The 26,765-nt window shown below is 43.3% G+C and overlaps 3 protein-coding genes across 5 annotated transcripts in view; 2 read left to right on the forward strand and 1 right to left on the reverse strand.

Moving 5' to 3' along the window:
• Positions 1-1,688: 1,688 nt before the first annotated feature.
• Positions 1,689-7,977, reverse strand: kbtbd4 (kelch repeat and BTB (POZ) domain containing 4). Its single transcript, XM_055933038.1, has 7 exons — positions 7,888-7,977; positions 7,045-7,213; positions 6,622-6,776; positions 6,319-6,490; positions 5,934-6,075; positions 5,689-5,795; positions 1,689-5,479 (listed from the first exon to the last, which is right to left on the reverse strand). Exons 2-7 carry the CDS (start codon positions 7,189-7,191, stop codon positions 4,619-4,621), a joined length of 1,584 nt encoding a protein of 527 aa, XP_055789013.1. The 5' UTR covers positions 7,192-7,213; positions 7,888-7,977; the 3' UTR covers positions 1,689-4,618.
• On the forward strand, positions 7,689-11,279 carry LOC129861877 (protein FAM180A). The gene is made up of 3 exons (XM_055933039.1): positions 7,689-8,514; positions 8,779-8,858; positions 10,834-11,279. Exons 1-3 carry the CDS (start codon positions 8,406-8,408, stop codon positions 11,185-11,187), a joined length of 543 nt encoding a protein of 180 aa, XP_055789014.1. The 5' UTR covers positions 7,689-8,405; the 3' UTR covers positions 11,188-11,279.
• A 4,996-nt stretch (positions 11,280-16,275) lies between these two features.
• kif23 (kinesin family member 23) overlaps positions 16,276-26,765 on the forward strand; it is a 68,327-nt gene continuing 57,837 nt past the window's right edge. For all 3 annotated transcript variants that reach the window (XM_055933042.1, XM_055933040.1, XM_055933041.1), the window contains exons 1-7: positions 16,276-16,367; positions 16,584-16,650; positions 17,273-17,401; positions 19,342-19,447; positions 20,901-21,037; positions 21,221-21,333; positions 26,302-26,472. In XM_055933042.1, coding sequence (XP_055789017.1) covers positions 16,354-16,367; positions 16,584-16,650; positions 17,273-17,401; positions 19,342-19,447; positions 20,901-21,037; positions 21,221-21,333; positions 26,302-26,472 — 737 coding nt within the window. In that variant the 5' untranslated portion in view covers positions 16,276-16,353. The remainder of the gene's footprint in view (positions 16,368-16,583; positions 16,651-17,272; positions 17,402-19,341; positions 19,448-20,900; positions 21,038-21,220; positions 21,334-26,301; positions 26,473-26,765) is intronic.

Below are 26,765 nucleotides of genomic sequence, written 5' to 3' on the forward strand. Positions count from 1 at the left end.
GTGAGTTCTAGTGACAATAACACGGTAAAACCTTTCTCTGACGTCAAAACACTCAAGAGGCAAAGCACAGGCCCAAAACATAAGGAGTGGAACAGGCCCTAAACATTAGGAGTGGCACAGGCCCAAAACATTAGGAGTGGCACAGGCCCATAACATTAGGAGTGGCACAGGCCCATAACATTAGGGGTGGCACAGGCCCAAAACATTAGGAGTGGCACAGGCCCAAAACATTGGGAGTGGCACAGGCCCATAACATTAGGAGTGGCACAGGCCCAAAACATTAGGAGTGGCACAAGCCCAAAACATTAGGAGTGGCACAGGCCCAAAACATTAGGAGTGGCACAGGCCCAAAACATTGGGAGTGGCACAGGCCCTAAACATTAGGAGTGGCACAGGCCCAAAACATTAGGAGTGGCACAGGCCCTAAACATTAGGAGTGGTACAGGCCCTAAACATTAGGAGTGGCACAGGCCCTAAACATTAGGAGTGGCACAGGCCCAAAACATTAGGAGTGGCACAGGCCCAAAACATTAGGAGTGGCACAGGCCCAAAACATTAGGAGTGGCACAGGCCCTAAACATTAGGAGTGGCACAGGCCCAAAACATTAGGAGTGGCACATTGGGAGTGGCACAGGCCCTAAACATTAGGAGTGGCACAGGCCCAAAACATTAGGAGTGGCACATTGGGAGTGGCACAGTCCCAAAACATTGGGAGTGGCACAGGCCCTAAACATTAGGAGTGGCACAGGCCCTAAACATTAGGAGTGGCACAGGCCCTAAACATTAGGAGTGACACAGGCCCTAAACATTAGGAGTGCCACAGGCCCTAAACATTAGGAGTGGCACAGGCCCTAAACATTAGGAGTGGCACAGGCCCAAAACATTAGGAGTGGCACAGGCCCTAAACATTAGGAGTGGCACAGGCCCAAAACATTAGGAGTGGCACAGGCCCAAAACATTAGGAGTGGCACAGGCCCTAAACATTAGGAGTGGCACAGCCTCAAAACATTAGGAGTGGCACAGGCCCTAAACATTAGGAGTGGCACAGGCCCAAAACATTAGGAGTGGCACAGGCCCAAAACATTAGGAGTGGCACAGGCCCTAAACATTAGGAGTGGCACAGGCCCTAAACATTAGGAGTGGCACAGGCCCTAAACATTAGGAGTGGCACAGGCCCAAAACATTGGGAGTGGCACAGGCCCTAAACATTAGGAGTGGCACAGGCCCAAAACATTAGGAGTGGCACAGGCCCATAACATTAGGAGTGGCACAGGCCCTAAACATTAGGAGTGGCACAGGCCCAAAACATTAGGAGTGGCACATTGGGAGTGGCACAGTCCCAAAACATTGGGAGTGGCACAGGCCCAAAACATTAGGAGTGGCACAGGCCCTAAACATTAGGAGTGGCACAGGCCCAAAACATTAGGAGTGGCACAGGCCCAAAACATTAGGAGTGGCACAGGCCCTAAACATTAGGAGTGGCACAGGCCCTAAACATTAGGAGTGGCACAGGCCCTAAACATTAGGAGTGGCACATTGGGAGTGGCACAGGCCCAAAACATTGGGAGTGGCACAGGCCCTAAACATTAGGAGTGGCACAGGCCCAAAACATTGGGAGTGGCTAACAAGCTGTTGGTTTGAAACCCAGGCATTGCTTGCAGGTAATCCTACATGAAACAGGAAACAGCTGGATTTCTAACGTTTTTAATTAGATAATGTTAACATTTCTTACTACCACACCAGTCGGGACAGAGTGCTTTGTGCTGCAAAAATATCACATATTGAAAAAGATTCGCTGGCTAGCCTTGAGATCAACAATTCATGATTTCAAAACTGAGCGGTTCTTCATCATTGACACATTGATGAATTAACTGGTTTATTTAACTTTGTCTAAACAGCTGACGAGATCGCCTAGTGCGTTGCATGCCCCAATGACTGAATTTAACATTCATACGAGAGTCATTTTGTTAACATTTTAACATCATTTGTCGAATAAATAAAACGTTATACTCACATTTCATGAAGTTGTCATTTATCTAGCTAGGAAGTATTCTCCCAGGAAATGGCGAATGAGAATGCTGTGATCTCATAACGCTACGCGCCTCAAAGATAATCCCAACGAATGAAGATAGTCGACTCAACTGAAGTCACATTTGCTGACTGAAATACTTCCGACAGACATAACTTGTTAAAAATTCTTTAAGCACAGAGTACAGATCCACAAGCACTTTTTTCTGAATACGTAAATCCACGTTTCACAGTTGTAAATGTTAGGGATGTCTGAACAACTGCTCACAAATCTTTCTACATTTGTTTAAAAAAAATGGTAGTTTTATAAAATTGTAGTTTTATTTGTGATCTTTTTGTTGAATATATTTACAGATCATGGGACGTATTTGTGACATATGCAGGAAAATAATATCTCTGAATTCTCCCAATCGTGTGGTTTTATCCCATCACTTATAGCTGTACAATGCACATGATTTAAAGCTGTGAGTATGACGGCATCAGTGACCATAAGAGACAGAAAGATCAGCTTATGAACTTTACACCTTACAGAGCTTTCAGAAAGTATTCACACCCCTTGATTTCTTCCACATTTTGTTACGTTACAGCCTTATTCTAAAATTGATTTGAAAAAAAAAAATGGGGGAAAAGTCCCCGTCAATCTTCACACAATACCCAATGATGACAAAGCAAAAAAAAAAGTTTTGACTTTTTAGCAAATTTATTACAAATAATACAAACGGAAATATCACATTTACATAAGTATTCACACCCTCGAGCCTCAAGTCTTCTTGGGTATAACGTTACAAACTTGGCACACCTGTATTTGGGGAGTTTCTCCCATTTTTCTCCCAGGATCCTCTCAACCTCTGTTAGGTTGGATGGGGAGCGTTGCTGCACAGCTATTTTCAGGTCTCTCCAGAGATGTTTGATCGGGTTCAAGTCCGGGCTCTGGCTGGGCCACTCAAGGACATTCAGAGACTTGTCCTGAAACCACTCCTGCGTTGTCTTGGCTGTGTGCTTAGGGTCGTTGTCCTGTTGGAAGGTGAACCTTCGCCCCAGTCTGAGGTCCTGAGCGCTCTGGAGCAGGTTTTCATCAAGGATCTCTCTGTACTTTGCTCCATTCATCTTTCCCTCGATCCTGACTAGTCTCCCAGTCCCTGCCGCTGAAAAACATCCCCACAGCATGATGCTGCCACCACCATGCTTCACCGTAGGGATGGTGCCAGGTTTCCTCCAGATGTGACACTTGACATTCAGGCCAAAGAGTTCAATCTTGGTTTCATCCGACCAGAGAATCTTGTTTCTCATGGTCTGAGAGTCCTTTAGGTGCCTTTTGGAAAACTCCAAGCCGGCTGTCATGTGCCTTTTACTGAGGAGTGGCTTCCGCCTGCCCACTCTACCATAAAAGCCGGATTGGTGGAGTGCTGCAGAGATGGTTGTCCTTCTGGAAGGTTCTCCTATCTCCACAGAGGAACTCTGGAGTTCTGTTAAGAGTGACTATCGGGTTCTTGGTCACCTCCCTGACCAAGGCCCTTCTCCCCCGATTTCTCAGGTTGGCCAGGTGGCCAGCTCTAGGAAGAGTCTTGGTGGTTCCAAACTTCTTCCATTTAAGAATGATGGAGGCCTCTGTGTTCTTGGGGACCTTCAATGCGGCAGAAATGTTTTGGTTCCCTTCCCCAGATCTGTGCCTCGACACAATCCTGTCTCTGAACTCTACGGACAATTCCTTCAACCTCATGGCTTGGTTTTTGCTCTGACATGCACTGTTGACTGTGGGACCTTATATAGACAGGTGTGTGCCTTTCCAAATCATGTCCAATCAATTGAATTTACCACAGGTGGACTCCAATCAAGTTGTAGAAACATCTCAAGGATGATCAATGGAAACAGGATGCACCTGAACTCAATTTAGAGTCTCAAAGCAAAGGGTCTTTATAAATAAGATATTTATGGGGGGGGGTTTATAACTTAGCAAAAATATCCAAAAACCTGCTTTGCTTTGTCATTGTGGGGTATAGTGTGTAGATTGATAGGATAAGGCTGTAACGTAACAACATGTGGTCAAAGTAAAGGGGTCTGAATATGTTCCACTGTATATTCTCAAATCCCTCATGCCCTCACCTTAGTGAGTTTAAACGTTAAGCCAGAACAAACTGCCAGTTGGTCACCTTAGTGAGTTTAAACGTTAAGCCAGAACAAACTGCCAGTTGGTTACCTTAGTGAGTTTAAACGTTAAGCCAGAACAAACTGCCAGTTGGTTACCTTAGTGAGTTTAAACGTTAAGCCAGAACAAACTGCCAGTTGGTCACCTTAGTGAGTTTAAACGTTAAGCCAGAACAAACTGCCAGTTGGTCACCTTAGTGAGTTTAAACGTTAAGCCAGAACAAACTGCCAGTTGGTCACCTTAGGGAGTTTAAACGTTAAGCCAGAACAAACTGCCAGTTGGTCACCTTAGTGAGTTTAAACGTTAAGCCAGAACAAACTGCCAGTTGATCACCTTAGTGAGTTTAAACGTTAAGCCAGAACAAACTGCCAGTTGGTTACCTTAGGGAGTTTAAACGTTAAGCCAGAACAAACTGCCAGTTGGTCACCTTAGGGAGTTTAAACGTTAAGCCAGAACAAACTGCCAGTTGGTCAGTAGGATCTTAATCCCCTTGATAACAGTCACGGCTGACGTAGCGGGGTTAAACTTCAACGTGTGCGCGTCTCCTTTCGTACACCTCTCTCTGAACACGTAGACGGAGCCGTTACAGCTGGCCACCTTCCAGAGGGACGGCACACAGCTCCAGACCTCGGGGAAGCGGAGCCTGGTGAAGCTCTCCAACAGCGGGTTGTAACACACCAGGGAGTCCCCCTCCGCTACGATGAACAGCAGGTCCATGTGGGCGGCGGCGTGCATCACTCCCGCCAACGGCAGAACGTAAGGCTTCAGTTGGCACTTCTGAGTCTGTGTGTCGAAGCACTGGATGAGTCGTGACGGCTTGGTGAAGAAGTCCATGTCGTTCTCCTCCCCCCCGAGTACGTAGATGGTTCCTCCCAGGTTAACCCCCGCCGCCCCGGACACCGCCGTATCCAACTGGCTAGTCTCCGTCCACACGTTGTCCTTCACCGTGTAGTAAATGACGGCGTTGGACAGTGTGTCCTGGAGCGTCTTACCTCCCAGACTATAGACGGCATCCTGAAGAGAGACTGAGACCATGGTGTGACTGAGGCGATCTCGGGGCAGCGGGGCGCAGCGCTCCCAGTCCATGGTCTGCATGTTACACTTCCACATGCGGCGAGGGATGGACCCCCCTACCACGTAGAGGTCAGGCCCGTGTTTACAGGCTGCTGTGATCTGGTGACACAGGCTGTTCTGGCCGCTGACGCTGATGGCATCGTCCTCGTCACAGTGCAGGGAAACGGCCAGGGAGTGGGTCCTCGTCTCCTCCTTACCGATCAGGTAGATGTGCACCTTCTCACCGATCTCCTGCAAAGAGCGAGGAAATCAATAGTCACTACATGGATAACTAGAATGATATATTCTAAAATTGTAGGGGAACATGTTTTAGCTATGACCTCCGTAAAACTGGGTGCATCTCAAAAAAAAGTCCCCCCGAAAAAGTCCCCCCAATCTGATAGAAATATGAAAGAGAGACGTGCAGTGGAGTTTAGGGTTCTAGAATGAGAACACTGTACCTTGAGGTTCTCCTGGAGAACAGTGGAGAACTCTTCTCTCTCCACCTTGTTGTGGTTGATCCAGGTTTGGATGGCTGCCGTGGCGTTCTGAGAGGTTGGCACATCATCTGGAGAACGGCAACACGGGTAAGGGCCTGACAAAATGGCCGCCGTGGCATTACCCAGGCGGGTGATAAATATGGCGGTGGGGTAAGTTTTCCCCCCGTTACTGTGTAAATCAAATCAAGCAAGAAATCAATAAGTACCTTTGATGATGTCCATGAGGAGACAGAGTGGCAGGTTGAGGAACTCATCCGTCTGGTGAAGTTGGACCAGGTGGATCTTAGCACAATGTTTGGCTGCAGTATACAACTCCTGGTCACTGTGCCTGTCTGCTAGCCACATCACCTACAGCAGGAAGAAGGGAATCAACTGACACTACTTCCAAAAAGCTACTGTGTGGAACAAGATGACAAGATGGTCAGATTGACAGCAGCTACACAGATCCAGTACCTTGACTAATAGAATTCACATTTCTATCTGAGTCCTTCCTATCTACAAAGGTGACACACACATTTACTCATTACTTCAGACACCAATGATTGGCTGTATCAGGTCCAGGAAAATAGAAACTTAAGCCAATCAGCTCACCTGTAGGCAATTCTTGACATCTACGGTGCGTGACAGGAAGCGGGAGCATTCTTCAAACAGAGCAGTCAGCTGGTACATGTCAGCCATCTCATAGGTGTCCTGCAGCTCCTCCACTGTCAGCTTCACTGTCCCGTGGTAGATGTAGTCCACCAGCAGCTGGAACACTGATGCGCTGAATAGAATATAGACTTTATTGTCCCAATTGGTGAGAAACAGCTCATTGAGCAGTTTATGTGTCAAGTGCCATGTGCAAGGGCACAACGGCAGGTGATGGTACCAGGGATTAGAGGCCAGCAGCCCTACCTGACGTCCTTCAGTTGGATGCTACGTGTGTGAGCCTCTCTCAGGTTGGATGTGAACATGGATCTAAAGAAGCTGCTCTGGGCTGACAGTACCAGGCGGTGCAGTTTAAAATCCCTCCCCTCCACCTTCACCGTCACGTCAGCAAACAGGCCGTCCTGAAGACACAGGGATATAAGATGAAGGAACCGCCGATGTCATCATACCCCCGAAACTAATGCTGCACTGGGAGACAGACTTCAAATGAATGGAGCGTATCTCAATTCATCTTTCCTTGATTACTCGCATCCTCTCTCCTTGCCTCCTCCTCAAAACCCCATTGGAGATGAAGGCCTGAGGGGAGGGAACCTTCACCTCTAATAAGGTTTGAGGAGACGAGGAGATAGGATGCGAGGAATCAGAGAAAGGTGAATTGAGATTCCTTACCTGCAGACATAGGTCCATGATGCTTTGCACCACGCGGCTGGAGTGGGAGCGGTCTGTAAAAGTGTAACCTAGGAAGTAGTTCTCCTCTGCCACCAATGAGCCTGCTCCTACACTCTGTCCCCCGAACCTGGCCTCACCTGACTCCATCTCACCAGCTAGCAGGGTTAGGCTACATGAGAACCATCGACAACCACAACAGTTAGTGCGTATCGTTAGAAACACTGCCGGTTAAGACAAAAAAAAACAACTAAAAAACAGACTATAGACTTTACGAATCTGCAGAGATTTAAAACATGCTGGTTCGTGTTTCTATGCGAACTGAAATCACACTGGTTTTAACTGGACTAACGTTACGTATTGTTTTAACAAAAGACCCCAGTGGTTTCAGAATCACACTGGTTTTAACTGGACTAACGTTACGTATTGTTTTAACAAAAGACCCCAGTGGTTTCAGAATCACACTGGTTTTAACTGGACTAACGTTACGTATTGTTTTAATAAAAGACCCCCCAGTGGTTTCAGAATCACACTGGTTTTAACTGGACTAACGTTACGTATTGTTTTAATAAAAGACCCCCCAGTGGTTTCAGAATCACACTGGTTTTAACTGGACTAACGTTACGTATTGTTTTGGTTTACGAAACCCGAAAAATAGATAATGCTCATTCATTGACTGTCAGTAAAAGTTAGTTACTGTAGCTAGCGACGCAACCAAACGTTACAAATCCTTGCAGCGCCACTATTCTGACACCAATCACGCCGAGTTGTTTAACTAACAGTTTAATCAGTATCAGATTATGGTTTAAGATATCCTTTATTGGCTAGTAAATCTTTTCAGCCTACCTTTGCTCCACTATCTGATCTATTTCATCACACGGAAGACGGAGAAATATTCACCGGAAGTAAACAAACCTTTTTCTCTGGCCAGCTGACGCTGATGCCAGCGGTAGATGCTGCCACCGTGTGGCGGAGATATGTTACAACAGTCTACTTCATTTTGTGTGTGTGTAAATCACAGGTCTCCAATCCTGGTCCTGGGGTACACAGGGTGTGCCCGAACTTTGTTTAACTACAACACACTCAGTCATAGGCTAAGTGATGACCGTAGTTGAATAGTTGAATCGGGTGTGTAGGCCTACTAACGTGATGGAACATAAGCCTGCACACCCAGTAGGCCCCTTGGAACCAGGAATGAACAACACGAGTAAGTCTGTAAACGTATGAGCCAACTGGCCCTCAATGCTTTTTTCCTAGGTGGAAGAATGTACGGCATTCTAGCCTAGACTCGTGGCTATCGGACTGAGTTTTTTTTAAATATTATTGAAGAGTAGCAAAGGATAGAGGGAGACAGTGAAATCATCATGCCATCAGAGTTATACAGTCATAAAAGAGAGATGGTGACAAGACACCGACTAAGAGTTCTCATATGGGTCGCCGTAGCGACTTTGTGGTGTCAAGATCTTTTAGAAGGTGAGTTATAATTGTTTTAAAACTAACTTGGAAGGAAAGATATGTTGTGTTTTTGAATGCAATGCATTCATAAATTGATAGAAAATAGTTGATTAAAAGTCATTAAAGTTGTATTGGATTGAATATCAAGATTTACATTTGCATGTAATTGAATACCACAACAGGTTCTAAGTGGAGGTTGAGTTAAATTAAGTCCTATATTTCCGAGAGTAACATTATTCATTTTTATCATGAAAATAACAACTCTTTCTCTCTCTCTCTCAGATGTGTCCGGTGCCGTATATGGCGCTCATCCTTCCCAGGGCTTGGGCCAATCTATCAGCGATGCAAATCTGATGTTTGAGGTTGGAGTTACACTTCTATTAGCCTGGTCCCAGATCAGTTAGTGCGGTCTTGTTGACAATTACCATCAAAGTCAGCAAGAAAGAACAAACAGATCTGGGACCAGGCTACATGTATATGAGCATATTGTATTTTCTCTTGAGTAGTTTCTGTTTTGCCCCACCATCTGTTTCCTCAACTTCTTTATTGTACATATGTTATTACACTACATGACCAAAAGTATGTGGACACCTGCTCATCTATCTCATTCCAGAATCATGGGAATTAACATGTAGTTGGACCCCCCCTTTGCTGCTATAACAGCCTCCACTCTTCTGGGAAGTCATTAATATGGAGTTGGTCCCCCCCTTTGCTGTAATAACAGCCTCCACTCTTCTGGGAAGGCATTAATATGGAGTTGGTCCCTCTTTGCTGCTATAACAGCCTCCACTCTTCTGGGAAGTCATTAATATGGAGTTGGTCCCCCCCTTTGCTGCTATAACAGCCTCCACTCTTCTGGGAAGGCTTTCCACTAGATGTTGGAACATTGCTGCTATAACAGCCTCCACTCTTCTGGGAAGGCTTTCCACTAGATGTTGGAACATTGCTGCTGTAACAGCCTCCACTCTTCTGGGAAGGCTTTCCACTAGATGTTGGAACATTGCAGCTATAACATCCTCCACTCTTCTGGGAAGGCTTTCCACTAGATGTTGGAACATTGCAGCTATAACAGCCTCCACTCTTCTGGGAAGGCTTTCCACTAGATGTTGGAACATTGCTGCTATAACAGCCTCCACTCTTCTGGGAAGGATTTCCACTAGATGTTGGAACATTGCTGCTATAACAGCCTCCACTCTTCTGGGAAGGATTTCCACTAGATGTTGGAACATTGCTGCAGGGACTAGCTTCCATTCAGCAACAAGAGCATTAGCAAGGTCAGGCACTGATGTTGGGCAATTAGGCCTGGCTCGCAGTCAGCGTTCCTATTTATCCCAAAGGTGTTCGGTGGGGTTGAGGTCAGGGCTCTGTGCATGCCAGTCAAGGTCTTCCACACTGATCTCGATAAACCATTTTTGTATGGACCTCGCATTGTGCATAGGGGCATTGTCATGCGGAAACAGGAAAGGGCTTTCCCCAAACTGTTGCCACAAAGTTGGAAGCACATAATCATCTAGAATGTCATTGTATGTTGTAGCATTAAGATTTCCCTTTACTGGAACTAAGGGGCCTAGCCTGAACCTCCTCCCAACAAACTTTACAGTTGGCACTATGCATTCCAGCAGGTAACGTTCTCCTGGCATCCGCCAAACCCAGATTCGTCTGTCGGACTGCCAGATGGTGAAGCGTGATTCATTACTCTAGAGAAAGCATTTCCACTGCGCCAGTGTCCAATGGCGGCAAGCTTTACACCACTCCAACCGACGATTGGCATTGCGCATGGTGATCTTAGGCTTGTGCGCGGCTGCTCGGCCATAGAAACCCATTTCATGAAGCTCCCGATGAACAGTGATTGTGCTGACGTTGCTTCCAAAGGCAGTTTGGAACTTGGTAGTGAGAGTTGCAACCGAGGACAGACGATTTTTACGGACACATTTTTATGCACTAAACGCTTCAGTACTCAACGTTCCCGTTCTGTGAGCTTGTGTGGCCTACCACTTCGCGGCTGAGCCGTTGTTGCTCCCAGACGTTTCCACTTCACAATAACAACACATACAGTTGACCGGGGCAGCTCTAGCAGGCCAGAAATTTGGCAAACTAACTTGTTGTAAAGATGGCATCCTATGACGGTGCCATATTGAAAGTCACTGAACTCTTCAGTAAGGCCATTCTACTACCAATGTTTGTCTATGGAGATTGCATGGCTGTGTGCTCGATTTTATACACTTGTCAGCAACGGATGTGGCTGAAAAAGCCGAATTCACTAATTTGAAGGGTTGTCCACATACTTTTCTATATATAGTGTATCTACCCACATTTGATTCTTACCTCTCCATACAGTTCTTGTTGGGTGGAGTAGAGATCGACAAAGACAACAACATCGCCCTGCTGGACATGGAGATGGCATCTATGAGGCAGGGACGAGCTTTCCTGGCTCACATCAACGACAACATCCCCAAGACGCTCTCTTCTATGGAGCAGATGGTGAAGGACCTGGAGGACCAGAGAGGGCCTCTCCCTCTCTCCCAACCCCGCTTTGAGAGCCTCATCCTGGGCATGGTCTACTCTGCTCACCAGGCCAAGCTCCAGGAGAGAGAGGAGGTCCAGGAGAAATGGGGAGAGGTGCTGATACGTCTGGCTAATATTACAGTCAACGAGCTGCGTAGACCGGAGACCATCACAAAATTCACTTAGATTAGGATACAGACTGTTCATTAGCCTTGTCCCAAGCGTGTAATTATCTTTTTAATACAGTATACAAAAAGATATATACAGTACCAGTCAAAAGTTTGGACACACCTACTCATTCAAGGGTTTTTCTTTATTTTTACTATTTTCTACATTATAGAATAATAGTGAAGACATCAAAACTATGAAATAACACATCATGTAATAACCAAAAAAAGTGTTAAACAAATCAAAATATATTTTAAATTCTTCAAAGTAGCCACTGTTTGCCTTGATGACAGCTTTGAACACTCTTGGCATTCTCTCAACCAGCTTCATGAGGTAGTCACCTGGAATGCATTTCAATTAACAGGTGTGCCTTGTTAAAAGTTATTTTGTGGAATTTATTTCCTTAATGCGTTTGAGCCAATCAGTTGTGTTGTGACAAGGTAGGGTATACAGAAGATAGCCCTATTTGGTAAAAGACCAAGTCCATATTATGGCAAGAACAACTCAAATAAGCAAAGAGAAACGACAGTCCATCATTACTTTAAGACATGAAGGTCAGTCAATCCAGAACATTTCAAGAAATGTGAAAGTTTCTTCAAGTGCAGTCACAAAAACCATCAAGCATTATGATAAAACTGGCTCTCATGAGGACCGCCACAGGAAAGGAAGACCCAGAATTACCTCTGCAATTAATTGCACCTCAGATTGCACCTCAGATTGCAGCCCAAATAAATGCTTCACAGAGTTCAAGTAACAGACACATCTCAACATCATCTGTTCAGATGAGACTGCATGAATCAGGCCTTTATGATCGAATTGCTGCAAAGAAACCACTTCTAAAGGACACCAATAAGAAGAAGAGACTTGCTTGGGCCAAGGAACACGAGTAATGGACATTAGACTGGTGGGAATCTGACCTTTGGTATGATGAGTCCAAATTAGAGATTTTTGGTTCCAACCGCCGTGTCTTTGTGAGATGCAGAGTAGGTGAATGGATGATCTCCACATGTGTGGTTCCCACCGTGAAGCATGGAGGAGGAGGTGTGATGGTGTGGTTCCCACCGTGAAGCATGGAGGAGGAGGTGTGATGGTGTGGGGGTGCTTTGCTGGTGACACTGTCAGTCATTTATTTAGAATTCAAGGCATCCCATCTGGGTTGTGCTTAGTGGGACTATCATTTGTTTTTTAACAGGACAATGACCCAAAACACACCTCCAGGCTGTGTAAGGGCTATCTGACCAAGAAGGAGAGTGATGGAGTGCTGCATCAGATGACCTGGCCTCCACAATCACCCAACCTCAACCCAATTGAGATGGTTTGGGATGAGTTGGACCGCAGAGTGAAGGAAAAGCAGCCAACAAGTGCTCAGCATATGTGGGAACCCCTTCAAGACTGTTGGAAAAGCGTTCCAGGTGAAGCTGGTTGAGAGAATGCCAAGAGTGTGCAAAGCTGTCATCAAGGCAAAGGGTGGCTACTTTGAAGAATCTCAAATATAAAATATATTTTGATTTGTTTAACACTTTTTTGGTTACTACATGATTCCATATGTGTTATTTCATAGTGTTGATGTCTTCACTATTATTCTACAATGTAGAAAATAGTAAAAATAAAGAAAACCCTTTGAATGAGTAGGTGTGTCCAAACTTTGGACTGGTACTGTATATATTTGTTTAAACCAATTATCATCAGCAACAGAGGTATACAGAACACCTGAAACACAACCAATACTTTGAAACACAGTGATCAACATTGGAAGACATATTTCAAACATTTGTGGGTTTCTATCTATTGTGGTGTCAATCATGATTGTCCATGTTTATTTCTATTCCAGCATTTGCTTTGTTTGTCAATGGAAGTTTTGAATAAAAAAAAACATGGTTCGAACAACTAAAATATAATAATTCATATCAAATCAAACTTTATTTGTCACATGCGCCGAATACAACAAGTGTAGACCTTACTGTGAAATGCTTACTTACAAGCCCTTAAACAGTGCAGCTCAAAAATAGTTTAAAAAAAAATATTTACCAAATAAACTAAAGTAAAAGAATTATAAAAAGTAACACAATAATATAACAATAACAAGGCCTAATAACACCTATATACAGGGTATTACGGTACAGAGTCAATGTGGAGGCTATATACAGGGTATTACGGTAGAGAGTCAATGTGGAGGCTATATACACGGGGTACCGGTACAGAGTCAATGTGGAGGCTATATACAGGGTGTTACGGTACTGAGTCAATGTGGAGGCTATATACAGGGTGTTACGGTACAGAGTCAATGTGGAGGCTATATACAGGGGGTACCGGTACAGAGTCAGTGTGGAGGCTATATACAAGGGGTACAGGTTAGAGGTCATTTGTACATGTAGGTAGGGGTGAGGGGACTGATAGATATAGATAATAAACAGCGAGTAACAGCAGTGGTGGTCTGCTTGAAACATGTAGGTATTACAGACTCAGTCAGGGAGAGGTTGAAAATGTCAGTGAAGACACTTGACAGTTGGTCAGCGCATGCTTTGAGTACACGTCCTGGTAATCCATCTGGCTTTGTGAATGTTGATCTGTTCAAAGGTCTTGCTCACATCGGCAACTGAGAGCGTTATCACAAAGTCATCCAGAACAGCTGGTGCTCTCGTGCATGCTTCAGTGTTGCTTGCCTTGAAGCGAGCATAAAAGGCATTTAGCTCCTCTGGTAGGCTTGCGTCACTGGGCAGCTCGTATCTGGGTTTCCCTTGGTAGTCCGTAATAGTTTTCAAGCCCTACCACATCCGACGAGCGTCAGAGCCGGTGTAGTAGGATTCAATCTTAATCCTGTATTGACGCTTTGCTTGGTTCATGGTTCATCTGAGGACATAGCGGGATTTCTTATAAGTGTCCGCATTAGTGTCCCGCTCCTTGAAAGCAGCAGCTCTAGCCTTTAGCTCGATGTGGATGTTGCCTATACAACATTTACAAAAGGAATATTAATACAACATGTCACGGACATACAGTTGAAGTCAGAAGTTTACATACACCTTAGCCAAATACATTTAAACTCCGTTGTTCCACAATTCCTGACATTTAATCAGAGTAAAAATTTCCTGTCTTAGGTCATTTAGGATCACCACTTTATTTTAAGAATGTGAAATGTCAGAATAATAGTAAAGAGAATTATTTATTTCAGCTTTTATTTCTTTCCTCACATTCCCAGTGGGTCAGAAGTTTACATACACTCAATTAGTATTTGGTAGAATTGCCTTTAAATTGTTTAACTTGGGTCAAACATTTTGGGTAGCCTTCTACAAGCTTCCCACAATAAGTTGGGTGAATTTTGGCCCATTCCTCCTGACAGAGCTGGTGTAACTGAGTCAGGTTTGTAGGCCTCCTTGCTCGCACACGCTTTTTCAGTTCTGCCCATACATTTTCTATATGATTGTGATGGCCACTCCAATACCTTGACTTTGTTGTCCTTAAGCCATTTTGCCACAACTTTGGAAGTATGCTTGGGGACCATTGTCCTTTTGGAAGACCCATTTGCGACCAAGCTTTAACTTCCTGACTGATGTCTTGAGATGTTGCTTCAATATATCCACCAAATGTTCCTCCCTCATGATGCCATCTATTTTGGGAAGTGCCCCAGTCCCTCCTGCAGCAAAGCACCCCCACAACATGATGCTGCCACCCCCGTGCTTCACGGTTGGGATGGTGTTCTTCCGCTTGCAAGCCTCTCCCTTTTTCCTTCAAACATAACGATGGTCATTATGACCTAACAGTTATATACACTGCTCAAAAAAATAAATGGAACACTTAAACAACACAATGTAACTCCAAGTCAATCACACTTCTGTGAAATCAAACTGTCCACTTAGGAAGCAACACTGATTGACAATAAATTTCACATGCTGTTGTGCAAATGGAATAGACAAAAGGTGGAGATTATAGGCAATTAGCAAGACACCCCCAATAAAGGAGTGATTCTGCAGGTGGTGACCACAGACCACTTCTCAGTTCCTATGCTTCCTGGCTGATGTTTTGGTCACATTTGAATGCTGGCGGTGCTCTCACTCTAGTGGTAGCATGAGACGTAGTCTACAACCCACACAAGTGGCTCAGGTAGTGCAGCTCATCCAGGATGGCACATCAATGCGAGCTGTGGCAAGAAGGTTTGCTGTGTCTGTCAGCGTAGTGTCCAGAGCATGGAGGCGCTACCAGGAGACAGGCCAGTACATCAGGAGACGTGGAGGAGGCCGTAGGAGGGCAACAACCCAGCAGCAGGACCGCTACCTCCGCCTTTGTGCAAGGAGGAGCACTGCCAGAGCCCTGCAAAATGACCTCCAGCAGGCCACAAATGTGCATGTCAATTTGCCGCATCAGAGGCAGTAGTGATGACCAGGGATGAATTGAACCATTTTCCTATCCTGTTAAGCATTCCATACATTCCAAATGTAATGAGTACTTTTGGGTGTCAGGGAATGGAGTAAAAAGTACAATATTTTCTTTAGGAATGTAGTGAAGTAAAAGTTGTCAAAAATATAAATAGTAAAATAAAGTACAGATACCCAGAAAAAACGACTTAAGTAGTACTTTTAAAGTATTTTTACTTAAGTACTTTCCACCACTGAAAATTAGACCTTTCCAATTAATTTGTGACTGATGAAATGGACTTATCTCAACACGAATACAAAACATACACACTTTTTGGTAACTATCACTTTAATATAGGAACAAAATTGGAATCAACCACACGGATCGACATAGTTTATTAAACTCACATTTACTGTAGCTAGATTGCACAACAACAAACGACAAGGGTAGGGGGCAAGGGCAGACAGCCAGACTGGCTATGTAATCTGTGTTCTTCAAATTACTTTAAAACACATTACCATATTTTTTGAGCTCCTTGTTCTTCGTTTTTTGGCAATTACCATGCATCCACCACACGTGTTTAGTACCTTCTCTGTGAGTTACACCTTCTACCCAGTAGGCGGCAGTGTTGTATAAATGGCTTTTATTTGGAAGTTCCGCACTTTTTTCGTTTACCAGAAATAGTTGGGAGGAACTTCCGTTGGTTCAGTCTCCGCTGATTGGTTGAATTTGAAAAATATTTAGTCCGCGAGGTGAGTGGAGGGAACGTTCGAACTGGAGGAGCAGGAAGCGAGAAGGACGAGTTGAAGGAAAATCAAACGATAACAATTCACCATGATACGACCTACGTGAGTAGAAATGTTACGATTTCAATAAAAAATGATTTATTATTAAAGTTATTTGCAAATAACCAATATCTTTAGCCAGCTAGTTTCGTAATCTAACGTCGTCCAGTTGTCGTTAGTTTGCTAATTCTAGCCAACTAGGTCAACTAAGGCTAAATTGGCTAGTCGCTAACTCGCTAACATGGTTACCTGTTTTGGGGTTTTCATTTGATTGTTTAGGAAGCCTAAAACCCCCCGTAGACCTGCTCCGAAGAAGCCATCCAGCAACCAGAAAGATCCAGTTGGTGTAAGTAAACGACAGAACATTCCTTACTAACTAGTCAGCACATTTTGAAAAATGTATCTGCCACTGATTTAAACTCTGATTGGGTTCATGATTTCCTCAATTCTCTTGCATGGCAACAATAACTTAACTTTTAATCCATTTGCAAACATAGTTATATATATGAGTTACTCAAGTTCTATGATAAAGCTACAGCAGAGCCACATTCATGTATTGTATATCTGGAGACAGGTGGGTTGGGGACCTGATCTGGCTTCATCATCACATTGAACTTGTGTCCATGGAATTAATCTAATTAGCAAATTGGCTAGCTATATGATTCAGCCACCTTAAGCCAATGAAAACCATGTCTGTAAGTGTTGGATAAAGTGTGTCCCAAATGGCAACCAATTAGCAACATAGTGCACTCCTTTTGACCAGAGCCCTATGCTTCCTGGTCAAAACAAGTGTACTATATAGGTCAGAATTAGTGCACTAAATAGGGAATATGTTGCTATTTGGATATCAGACATTATGCACTACTAGAGAAAGAGTTGGGGGACCTCAGGCCACTCCCACAGGACCAGTCTGAGGTTCATCACATTGTGTTAGCTGTAGTTATTGTATTGTTTTGGTGTTGTCTCAGGTTTACTGTCGTGTGAGACCTCTTGGAGTGGAGGATGAGGAGTGTTGTATTGAGGTGATCAGCAACACCACCATCCAGCTACACGCTCCTGACGGACTCAAAGCCAACAGGAATGGAGAGTTCAAGGAGGTATGTGTCTGTCTGTGAAACCTCTGTGTGTCTGTCTGTGAAACCTCTGTGTGTCTGTCTGTGAAACCTCTGTGTGTCTGTCTGTGAAACCTCTGTGTGTCTGTCTGTGAAACCTCTGTGTGTCTGTCTGTGAAACCTCTGTGTGTCTGTCTGTGAAACCTCTGTGTGTCTGTCTGTGAAACCTCTGTGTGTCTGTCTGTGAAACCTCTGTGTGTCTGTCTGTGAAACCTCTGTTTTTTCCTCTGCTGCTGAAGAAGAAGAAACTGAAAAGCATGAGTTGACAGACACCCTAAGAATGTAGGAGTGCTGATTAACCCTTTACACCCGTACCCATATACGGGTTGTACATGGCATATTTGGGCACTGATTAACCCTTTACACCCTTACCCATATACGGGTTGTACATGGCATATTTGGGCACTGATTAACCCTTTACACCCTTACCCATATACGGGTTGTACATGGTATATTTGGGCACTGGTTAACCCTTTACACCCTTACCCATATACGGGTTGTACATGGCATATTTGGGCACTGATTAACCCTTACCCATATACGGGTTGTACATGGCATATTTGGGCACTGATTAACCCTTACCCATATACGGGTTGTACATGGCATATTTGGGCACTGATTAACCCTTACCCATATACGGGTTGTACATGGCATATTTGGGCGCTGATTAATGCTTAAATTGGAATACAGTGGCTGTACAGTAACATGCTATGCATGACGACAGAGCTCTGGCTCTGCGCTTCAGGTCGCTGTCACTTTAATCATGTTTACATACTGCTCGTCCTAATATTAAATTATTTATTAATTTCATTTTACTTTTAGGTGTGTGTGTATTGTTATGAATTGTTAGATAGGAACACAAGCATTTCTCTACACCCGCAATAACATCTGCTAAATATGTGTATGTTGGCAAAATAATTAGATTTGTACTTGTTTTGTCTGACAGCCGTCCCATCCCTCCTGCTAATTTAGCAACTTTAGCAAAATGTTTTGTTGTCTGAGGGAAATGCTGGAAAATTAAGAAGACTTTATGTATTTTGAAAGATGAGACGTTGAGGAATATAATAAATACTGCTTTGATGTCAAACAGCGGCCGCGGCCCACACACCTGAAGGACTCCTTTCTATGCACACCACAATTATCACTTTCCCTCAATTTCATTGTGAAAGACAACACTAAGATCATAATTCAGCTAGTCATATTGGCAATATAACATGCTTTCAAATGATTCCTACCTGACCCAGATTGAGTTTATAATAGACCGTTTTGGGATTGTGTAAAAAAAAAAAGGGGGGGTGATGGTGGAGATGCAGGGTTGTGTTGTAAACAAAACTACGTATGTGCTTCTTCTGGTTCCTCATCTGCACAGCTAAGTTGAAGACTCTTCTTTGAGTCATAAAGGTGCATTGAAATGACTTGGGAACTGTGCACACTAACGAAGTTCTACCATTGTTATGCATTTCAATGATCAACAACCAACTTGACCCGAGCTTGACGGTTTTTGCACACCTGGATTGCATATATTGTACAACCCAAGTGTGCAAAGCTCTTCGAGATTTACCCAGAAAGACTCTCAGCTGTAATCGCTGCCAAAGGTGATTCTAGCATGTATTGACTCAGGGGTGTGAATACTTATGTAAATGAGTTTTCTGTATTTAATTTTCAATGTATTTATAAAATATTCTCAACATGTTTTCACTTTGTCATCATGGAGTTTTGTGTGGAAAAAATATATTTAGTCCAGTTTGATTTCAGGCTGTAATACAACAAAATATGGAATAAGTCAAGGGGTACGAATACTTTCTGCAGACACTGTTACCCTGTTTTTCATGTCTGTCATTGACGCTTAACAAGGTGCTGTATGTGTAGTGGGATCAGACAGAAGGCTATCGGCCAAATCTCTGACATCCACTTTGCTTTGACAGACGCAGTACTCCTTCAAGAAGGTGTTCTGCATCAAGACGTCCCAGATGGAATTGTTTCAGGATGTTGCCAAGCCTCTCGTTGATGACCTCATTCACAGTAAAAATGGTAAGGGGAAAACCCGTTTCATCTTCTGTTCTGTTGCCAACAGCGGGTCATCTGTGATCAGAACCACTCTTCAGCTGCTGTTTGACAGGAACATAAACAGGCCCCTGCAGTTTTATACAGTGGAGTGTTATTACAAGGTCAGGGTCAATAAAACCTGAGGGTGCATTCAAGTGTGTCTGTATTTCTCTCTCGTTCACGACTTGACTTGTACGTTAATGGAGGTGAACTGCGTACAAGAGTTCTAGACGGATTGTTTAGCAACAAAACCTCAACTATGGTAAAATAACAGACTGGGTTGGCTGAGATTGACAACATGTAAACTATAATTTGTCTCCAATGTTTATTGAAAACAAATACATTTGCACAATGAGCACTTGTCTCAGTACATCGTTATAGTTGTTGGTTATCTAGATAGATCATTTTAGCCATATTAGCATAGACATGACATCAGTCAACACCTCAAAACAAGACATGGTATCAACAACGAGATGAAATGAGCTACCTAGGATTCTCCACATGGCAGCTTGTTGTCATTGTTGCTAGCTGTCTGGCCATCCAGAACCGTAACAACACATGGCAGCTTGTTGTCATTGTTGCTAGCTGTCTGGCCATCCAGAACCGTAACAACACATGGCAGCTTGTTGTCATTGTTGCTAGCTGTCTGGCCATCCAGAACCGTAACAACACATGGCAGCTTGTTGTCATTGTTGCTAGCTGTCTGGCCATCCAGAACCGTAACAACACATGGCAGCTTGTTGTCATTGTTGCTAGCTGTCTGGCCATCCAGAACCGTAACAACACATGGCAGCTTGTTGTCATTGTTGCTAGCTGTCTGGCCATCCAGAACCGTAACAACACATGGCAGCTTGTTGTCATTGTTGCTAGCTGTCTGGCCATCCAGAACCGTAACAACACATGGCAGCTTGTTGTCATTGTCGCTAGCTGTCTGGCCATCCAGAACCGTAACAACACATGGCAGCTTGTTGTCATTGTCGCTAGCTGTCTGGCCATCCAGAATCGTAACAACACATGGCAGCTTGTTGTCATTGTTGCTAGCTGTCTGGCCATCCAGAACCGTAACAACACATGGCAGCTTGTTGTCATTGTTGCTAGCTGTCTGGCCATCCAGAACCGTAATAACACATGGCAGCTTGTTGTCATTGTTGCTAGCTGTCTGGCCATCCAGAACCGTAATAACCCACTGACTTCTGCCCCATTTTGAAGAGTACTCATTGTTTTTGTGATGTTGTCAGCTAACCTGTCTATACACTTGGAACTAAACCGGAGGAAACGGGGAAGGACTACCTGAAGTTGTCCATTTTTAATAAAAACTTGTTTTCCTTCGCAAAACGTTTTGCTACGGTGTGCACTAATGTATGTACGACCCTGGAATGTCTTGCCGTCTCGTGTTGCATGTCTGTTAATCAGGATGTCTATTATTTTCCTCCTCCAGGTCTGCTGTTTACCTATGGGGTGACGGGCAGTGGGAAGACCTTCACTATGACTGGGGCTCCAGGACAGGGGGGGCTCTTGCCCCGCTCCCTAGACATGATCTTCAACAGCATCGGCCCTTACCAGGCCAAACGATTCGTAAGAGAAATAAGAAACATTTTGATTTTTATTTATGTTTTCGTCTTCAAAGCTGGTCTAAAGTCTATAATACATACCATGTGTTTTTAAATGATCTCGAGACTTTGGTTAGAGAAATCTCCCAGCTTGGATCCATATCGAATGGGACAGACTGGTGCTATTTAATTCCACTGTGATGTGCAGGTGTTAAAGACCGACGATAAGAATGGTGTGGAGGTCCAGACTCAGGTGGATGCTCTGTTGGAGCGCCAGAAGAGGGAAAACCAGCCAACGGTTGTCCCTAAAACACCCTCCAGGTGAGGTTATAACGAGGAAGCCTGAAACTCAATCTGTCTTTATAGCAATGATCCTCAAACATATTTTCCCTGTGTGATTGTAATACTGTATGTCAATGGAATGTGTTTAATTTAGGGCCCTATATATAAAAAAAATGTTGCGCTGTGGAGAATGTGGACAGAATCACGGAATCAAGACATTAAAACATCATTAAACAATATTCAAATGTTTTGAACTTAGTAGGGAATCAACTAAATGTATTGAAAATGAATTAATTTGTCCAAGTTGATCATAAGACATGAGCAGAACGCATCAGTGATTCATATTTCCTGCAACTTTCAACTATGTAGCCGTTAGCGATCATGCTAATGAAAAGTCTTCTGGTAGATGGAAAAGCTTTTCCAAAAACACAGGTGATTTTTGCTTACGAATAACCTAAAGAAAAACAGTGTGGACACGTAAACAGAAACAAATGTATTTTATAGGAATTCAATCATATAGAATCGCAATACACACATTGTATCGGCACCTAAGTGTGGCGATAATATCGTATCATGAGGTCAACTGGCAATTCCCAGCCCTATGTAATACTAAGGGATTCAAGTGACCACCTGCCCAATGTGGGTAGGTTTAGGTATTGGCAGGTGAGAATGTCTATTTCACCAGCCACGTTGGCAGGTAGTCAATTTGCAGGGCTCTACAGTATAAGCATTTTGTATTTTTATTTTATTTTACTAGGCAAGTCAGTTAACAGATCTTATTCCCTGTGACGGCCAAACAACGGACGACGCTGGGCCAATTGTGCGCCCGCCCTATGGGACTCGCTATCATGGCCAGATGTGATACAGCCTAGATTCGAACCAGGGGCTGTAGTGAGATGCATTGCCTTAGACCGCTGCGCCATTCGGGAGCCCAACATTAAGCATTATATTTTCATATTATAAACTGGGTAGTTCAAGCCATGAATGCTGATTGGCTGACAGACATGGTATATCAGACTGTATACCATGAATGAAATTATGGCAAAAAAATATCACAGTGGCTGGTAGATTTTGACTGGTTAAATATCACAGTGACTGGTAGATTCTGACTGGTTAAATATCACAGTGGCTGGTAGATTCTGACTGGTTAAATATCACAGTGGCTGGTAGATTTTGACTGGTAAATATCACAGTGACTGGTTAAATATCACAGTGGCTGGTAGATTTTGACTGGTTAAATATCACAGTGGTTGGTTAAATATCACAGTGGCTGGTAGATTTTGACTGGTTAAATATCACAGTGACTGGTTAAATATCACAGTGGCTGGTGGGTTTTGACTGGTTAAATATCACAGTGACTGGTTAAATATCACAGTGGCTGGTAGATTTTGACTGGTTAAATATCACAGTGACTGGTTAAATATCACAGTGACTGGTTAAATATCACAGTGGCTGGTAGATTTTGACTGTTTAAATATCACAGTGACTGGTAGATTCTGACTGGTTAAATATCACAGTGGCTGGTAGATTTTGACTGGTAAATATCACAGTGACTGGTAGATTTTGACTGGTTAAATATCACAGTGGCTGGTAGATTTTGACTGGTTAAATATCACAGTGACTGGTTAAATATCACAGTGACTGGTTAAATATCACAGTGGTTGGTTAAATATCACAGTGGCTGGTAGATTTTGACTGGTTAAATATCACAGTGGCTGGTTAAATATCACAGTGGCTGGTAGATTTTGACTGGTTAAATATCACAGTGACTGGTTAAATATCACAGTGACTGGTTAAATATCACAGTGACTGGTTAAATATCACAGTGACTAGTTAAATGTCACAGTGGCTGGTAGATTTTGACTGGTTAAATATCACAGTGACTGGTAGATTTTGACTGGTTAAATATCACAGTGACTGGTTAAATATCACAGTGACTGGTTAAATATCACAGTGACTGGTTAAATATCACAGTGACTGGTTAAATATCACAGTGGCTGGTAGATTTTGACTGGTTAAATATCACAGTGGCTGGTAGATTTTGACTGGTTAAATATCACAGTGGCTGGTAGATTTTGACTGGTTAAATATCACAGTGACTGGTTAAATATTACAGTGACTGGTAGATTTTGACTGGTTAAATATCACAGTGACTGGTAGATTTTGACTGGTTAAATATCACAGTGACTGGTAGATTCTGACTGGTTAAATATCACAGTGACTAGTTAAATATCACAGTGACTGGTTAAATATCACAGTGACTGGTTAAATATCACAGTGACTGGTTAAATATCACAGTGGCTGGTGGATTCTGACTGTTTAAATATCACAGTGACTGGTTAAATATCACGGTGACTGGTTAAATATCACGGTGACTGGTAGATTTTGACTGGTTAAATATCACAGTGGCTGGTTAAATATCACAGTGACTGGTAGATTTTGACTGGTTAAATATCACAGTGGCTGGTAGATTTTGACTGGTTAAATATCACGGTGACTGGTTAAATATCACGGTGACTGGTAGATTTTGACTGGTTAAATATCACAGTGGCTGGTTAAATATCACGGTGACTGGTAGATTTTGACTGGTTAAATATCACAGTGGCTGGTAGATTTTGACTGGTTAAATATCACGGTGACTGGTTAAATATCACAGTGGCTGGTAGATTTTGACTGGTTAAATATCACAGTGACTGGTAGATTTTGACTGGTTAAATATCACAGTGGCTGGTTAAATATCACAGTGGCTGGTTAAATATCACGGTGACTGGTAGATTTTGACTGGTTAAATATCACAGTGGCTGGTAGATTTTGACTGGTTAAATATCACAGTGGCTGGTGGGTTTTGACTGGTTAAATATCACAGTGACTGGTTAAATATCACAGTGGCTGGTTAAATATCACAGTGGCTGGTAGATTTTGACTGGTTAAATATCACAGTGGCTGGTGGGTTTTGACTGGTTAAATATCACAGTGACTGGTTAAATATCACAGTGGCTGGTAGATTTTGACTGGTTAAATATCACAGTGGCTGGTAGATTTTGACTGGTTAAATATCACAGTGGCTGGTAGATTTTGACTGGTTAAATATCACAGTGGCTGGTAGATTTTGACTGGTTAAATATCACAGTGGCTGGTAGATTTTGACTGGTTAAATATCACAGTGGCTGGTAGATTTTGACTGGTTAAATATCACAGTGGCTGGTAGATTTTGACTGGTTAAATATCACAGTGGCTGGTAGATTTTGACTGGTTAAATATCACAGTGGCTGGTAGATTTTGACTGGTTAAATATCACAGTGACTGGTTAAATATCACAGTGACTAGTTAAATATCACAGTGGCTGGTGGATTTTGACTGGTTAAATATCACAGTGACTGGTTAAATATCACAGTGACTGGTTAAATATCACAGTGGCTGGTTAAATATCACAGTGACTGGTTAAATATCACAGTGGCTGGTAGATTCTGACTGGTTAAATATCACAGTGACTGGTTAAATATCACAGTGGCTGGTAGATTTTGACTGGTTAAATATCACGGTGGCTGGTTAAATATCACAGTGGCTGGTTAAATATCACAGTGGCTGGTAGATTTTGACTGGTTAAATATCACGGTGGCTGGTTAAATATCACAGTGGCTGGTTAAATATCACAGTGGCTGGTTAAATATCACAGTGGCTGGTAGATTTTGACTGGTTAAATATCACAGTGGCTGGTAGATTTTGACTGGTTAAATATCACAGTGGCTGGTAGATTCTGACTGGTTAAATATCACAGTGACTGGTTAAATATCACAGTGGCTGGTAGATTTTGACTGGTTAAATATCACAGTGGCTGGTAGATTTTGACTGGTTAAATATCACAGTGGCTGGTAGATTTTGACTGGTAAATATCACAGTGGCTGGTGGAACAGAAAGTACATGTTATGCCCTGGTAATACTGTATGGTAAACTGAATGTGTCTGGTGTTTTCAGAGGAATCTGAACCGGAGACAGAAGTGATCTATACTGTTCCAGAACAGAACCGTTATTTTATCTATCTATAACTTGATAACATTATCTTGCGTTCTGGGCATTTTTTTTTCAGTCCCACAAAAAATGCAACAACGTGTCTATGGAACGTCCTCCCTCTGTCACTCAGGAACTTGTTCCAGTGTCTGCCTGCCAGCTGAATCTTTACCAGGGGGTGTGTAGGCTACCCGCCCCTCCCCCTCCGGAGCACAGCCTACTGTAGCCCCTCCCCCTCCGGAGCACAGCCTACTGTAGCCCCTCCCCCTCCGGAGCACAGCCTACTGTAGCCCCTCCCCCTCCGGAGCACAGCCTACTGTAGCCCCTCCCCCTCCGGAGCACAGCCTGCTGTGCTGACGTTAGGGGGAAACAATTTATTAGAGAAATTTAATTACTTTTTCAATGCTATTTAAGGATATTATAGTTATGTTTCACGTTGGATTTATTAACTAAACGAAGTTTAAAAATTGTTTTTTAAGCCTGGTGCCGCTTATTAGCTAGCTAGCTCTGGTCCATCATTAAGTGAACTCCAGGAAGTTCAGACATTCAGCGTTCCTCCATAGAAGACGCTCCTCTTGGGTATAATTCTGTGGACCTAATTCAGATAATGATGTCATAACAAGATGCCCAGTGCTGCAAGCCTCCTCCGCTACCCTCACTTGCTCTCTCCCCACCCGCAAAATGTCAGTCGCGTCTCACGTCCTACACCTGTCTGTCGCCCATGTAAACAAATACCGCTTTGCACGCGCCATAGCAAGCTGCTCTATCCGCACTGATTGGTGAAGTCATTTAATGTTGAGCTGAAGGTGAATAAATTATTCTTTCAGAGGTTTAAAATGGAACAAAGGCACAATATAAACTGGTATTTTTTTTTTGTGTTCAATCCGGTTCAGAACTTTATTTTTGTGTGTCGGAACGGTTGAACAAAAAATATTTATGGTTCTGTTCAGAACAGAATGATTCCAAATGTAATTTTGGTTTCCAACCCCTGGTTTCCAGGCAGAGGCTGGACCCAGAGTTTGCAGACATGATCAACCCAGAGGAGGCCTGCGGGGCGGACGGGGTGGACGAGGACAGTAGCTACAGCGTGTTTGTGTCCTACATCGAGATATACAACAACTATATCTATGATCTGCTGGAAGAAGCCCCCTACGACCCCATCAAACCCAAGTAAGACAGTTACAGCAGATAGAATGGATATCGTTTTTTATTTTTCATGTTTCGGTCTGTAGATATGGCAAGCATAACTAGTGAAATTATGGATTAAAATCCTGCCCCAGCATATTTAATTTCTCAGAATAACCCTAGATGAGGCTAATTCCTAAAATACAGTGCATTCAGAAGGTATTCAGACACCTTCACTTTTTCCACAATTTATTACGTTACAGCATTATACTAAAATGGATTTAAAAAATCCTCATCAATCTACACACAATACCCCATAATGACAAAGCAAAAACAAG

This window comes from Salvelinus fontinalis, chromosome 9, assembly GCF_029448725.1.
Source record: "Salvelinus fontinalis isolate EN_2023a chromosome 9, ASM2944872v1, whole genome shotgun sequence".
NCBI lineage: Eukaryota > Metazoa > Chordata > Actinopteri > Salmoniformes > Salmonidae > Salvelinus > Salvelinus fontinalis.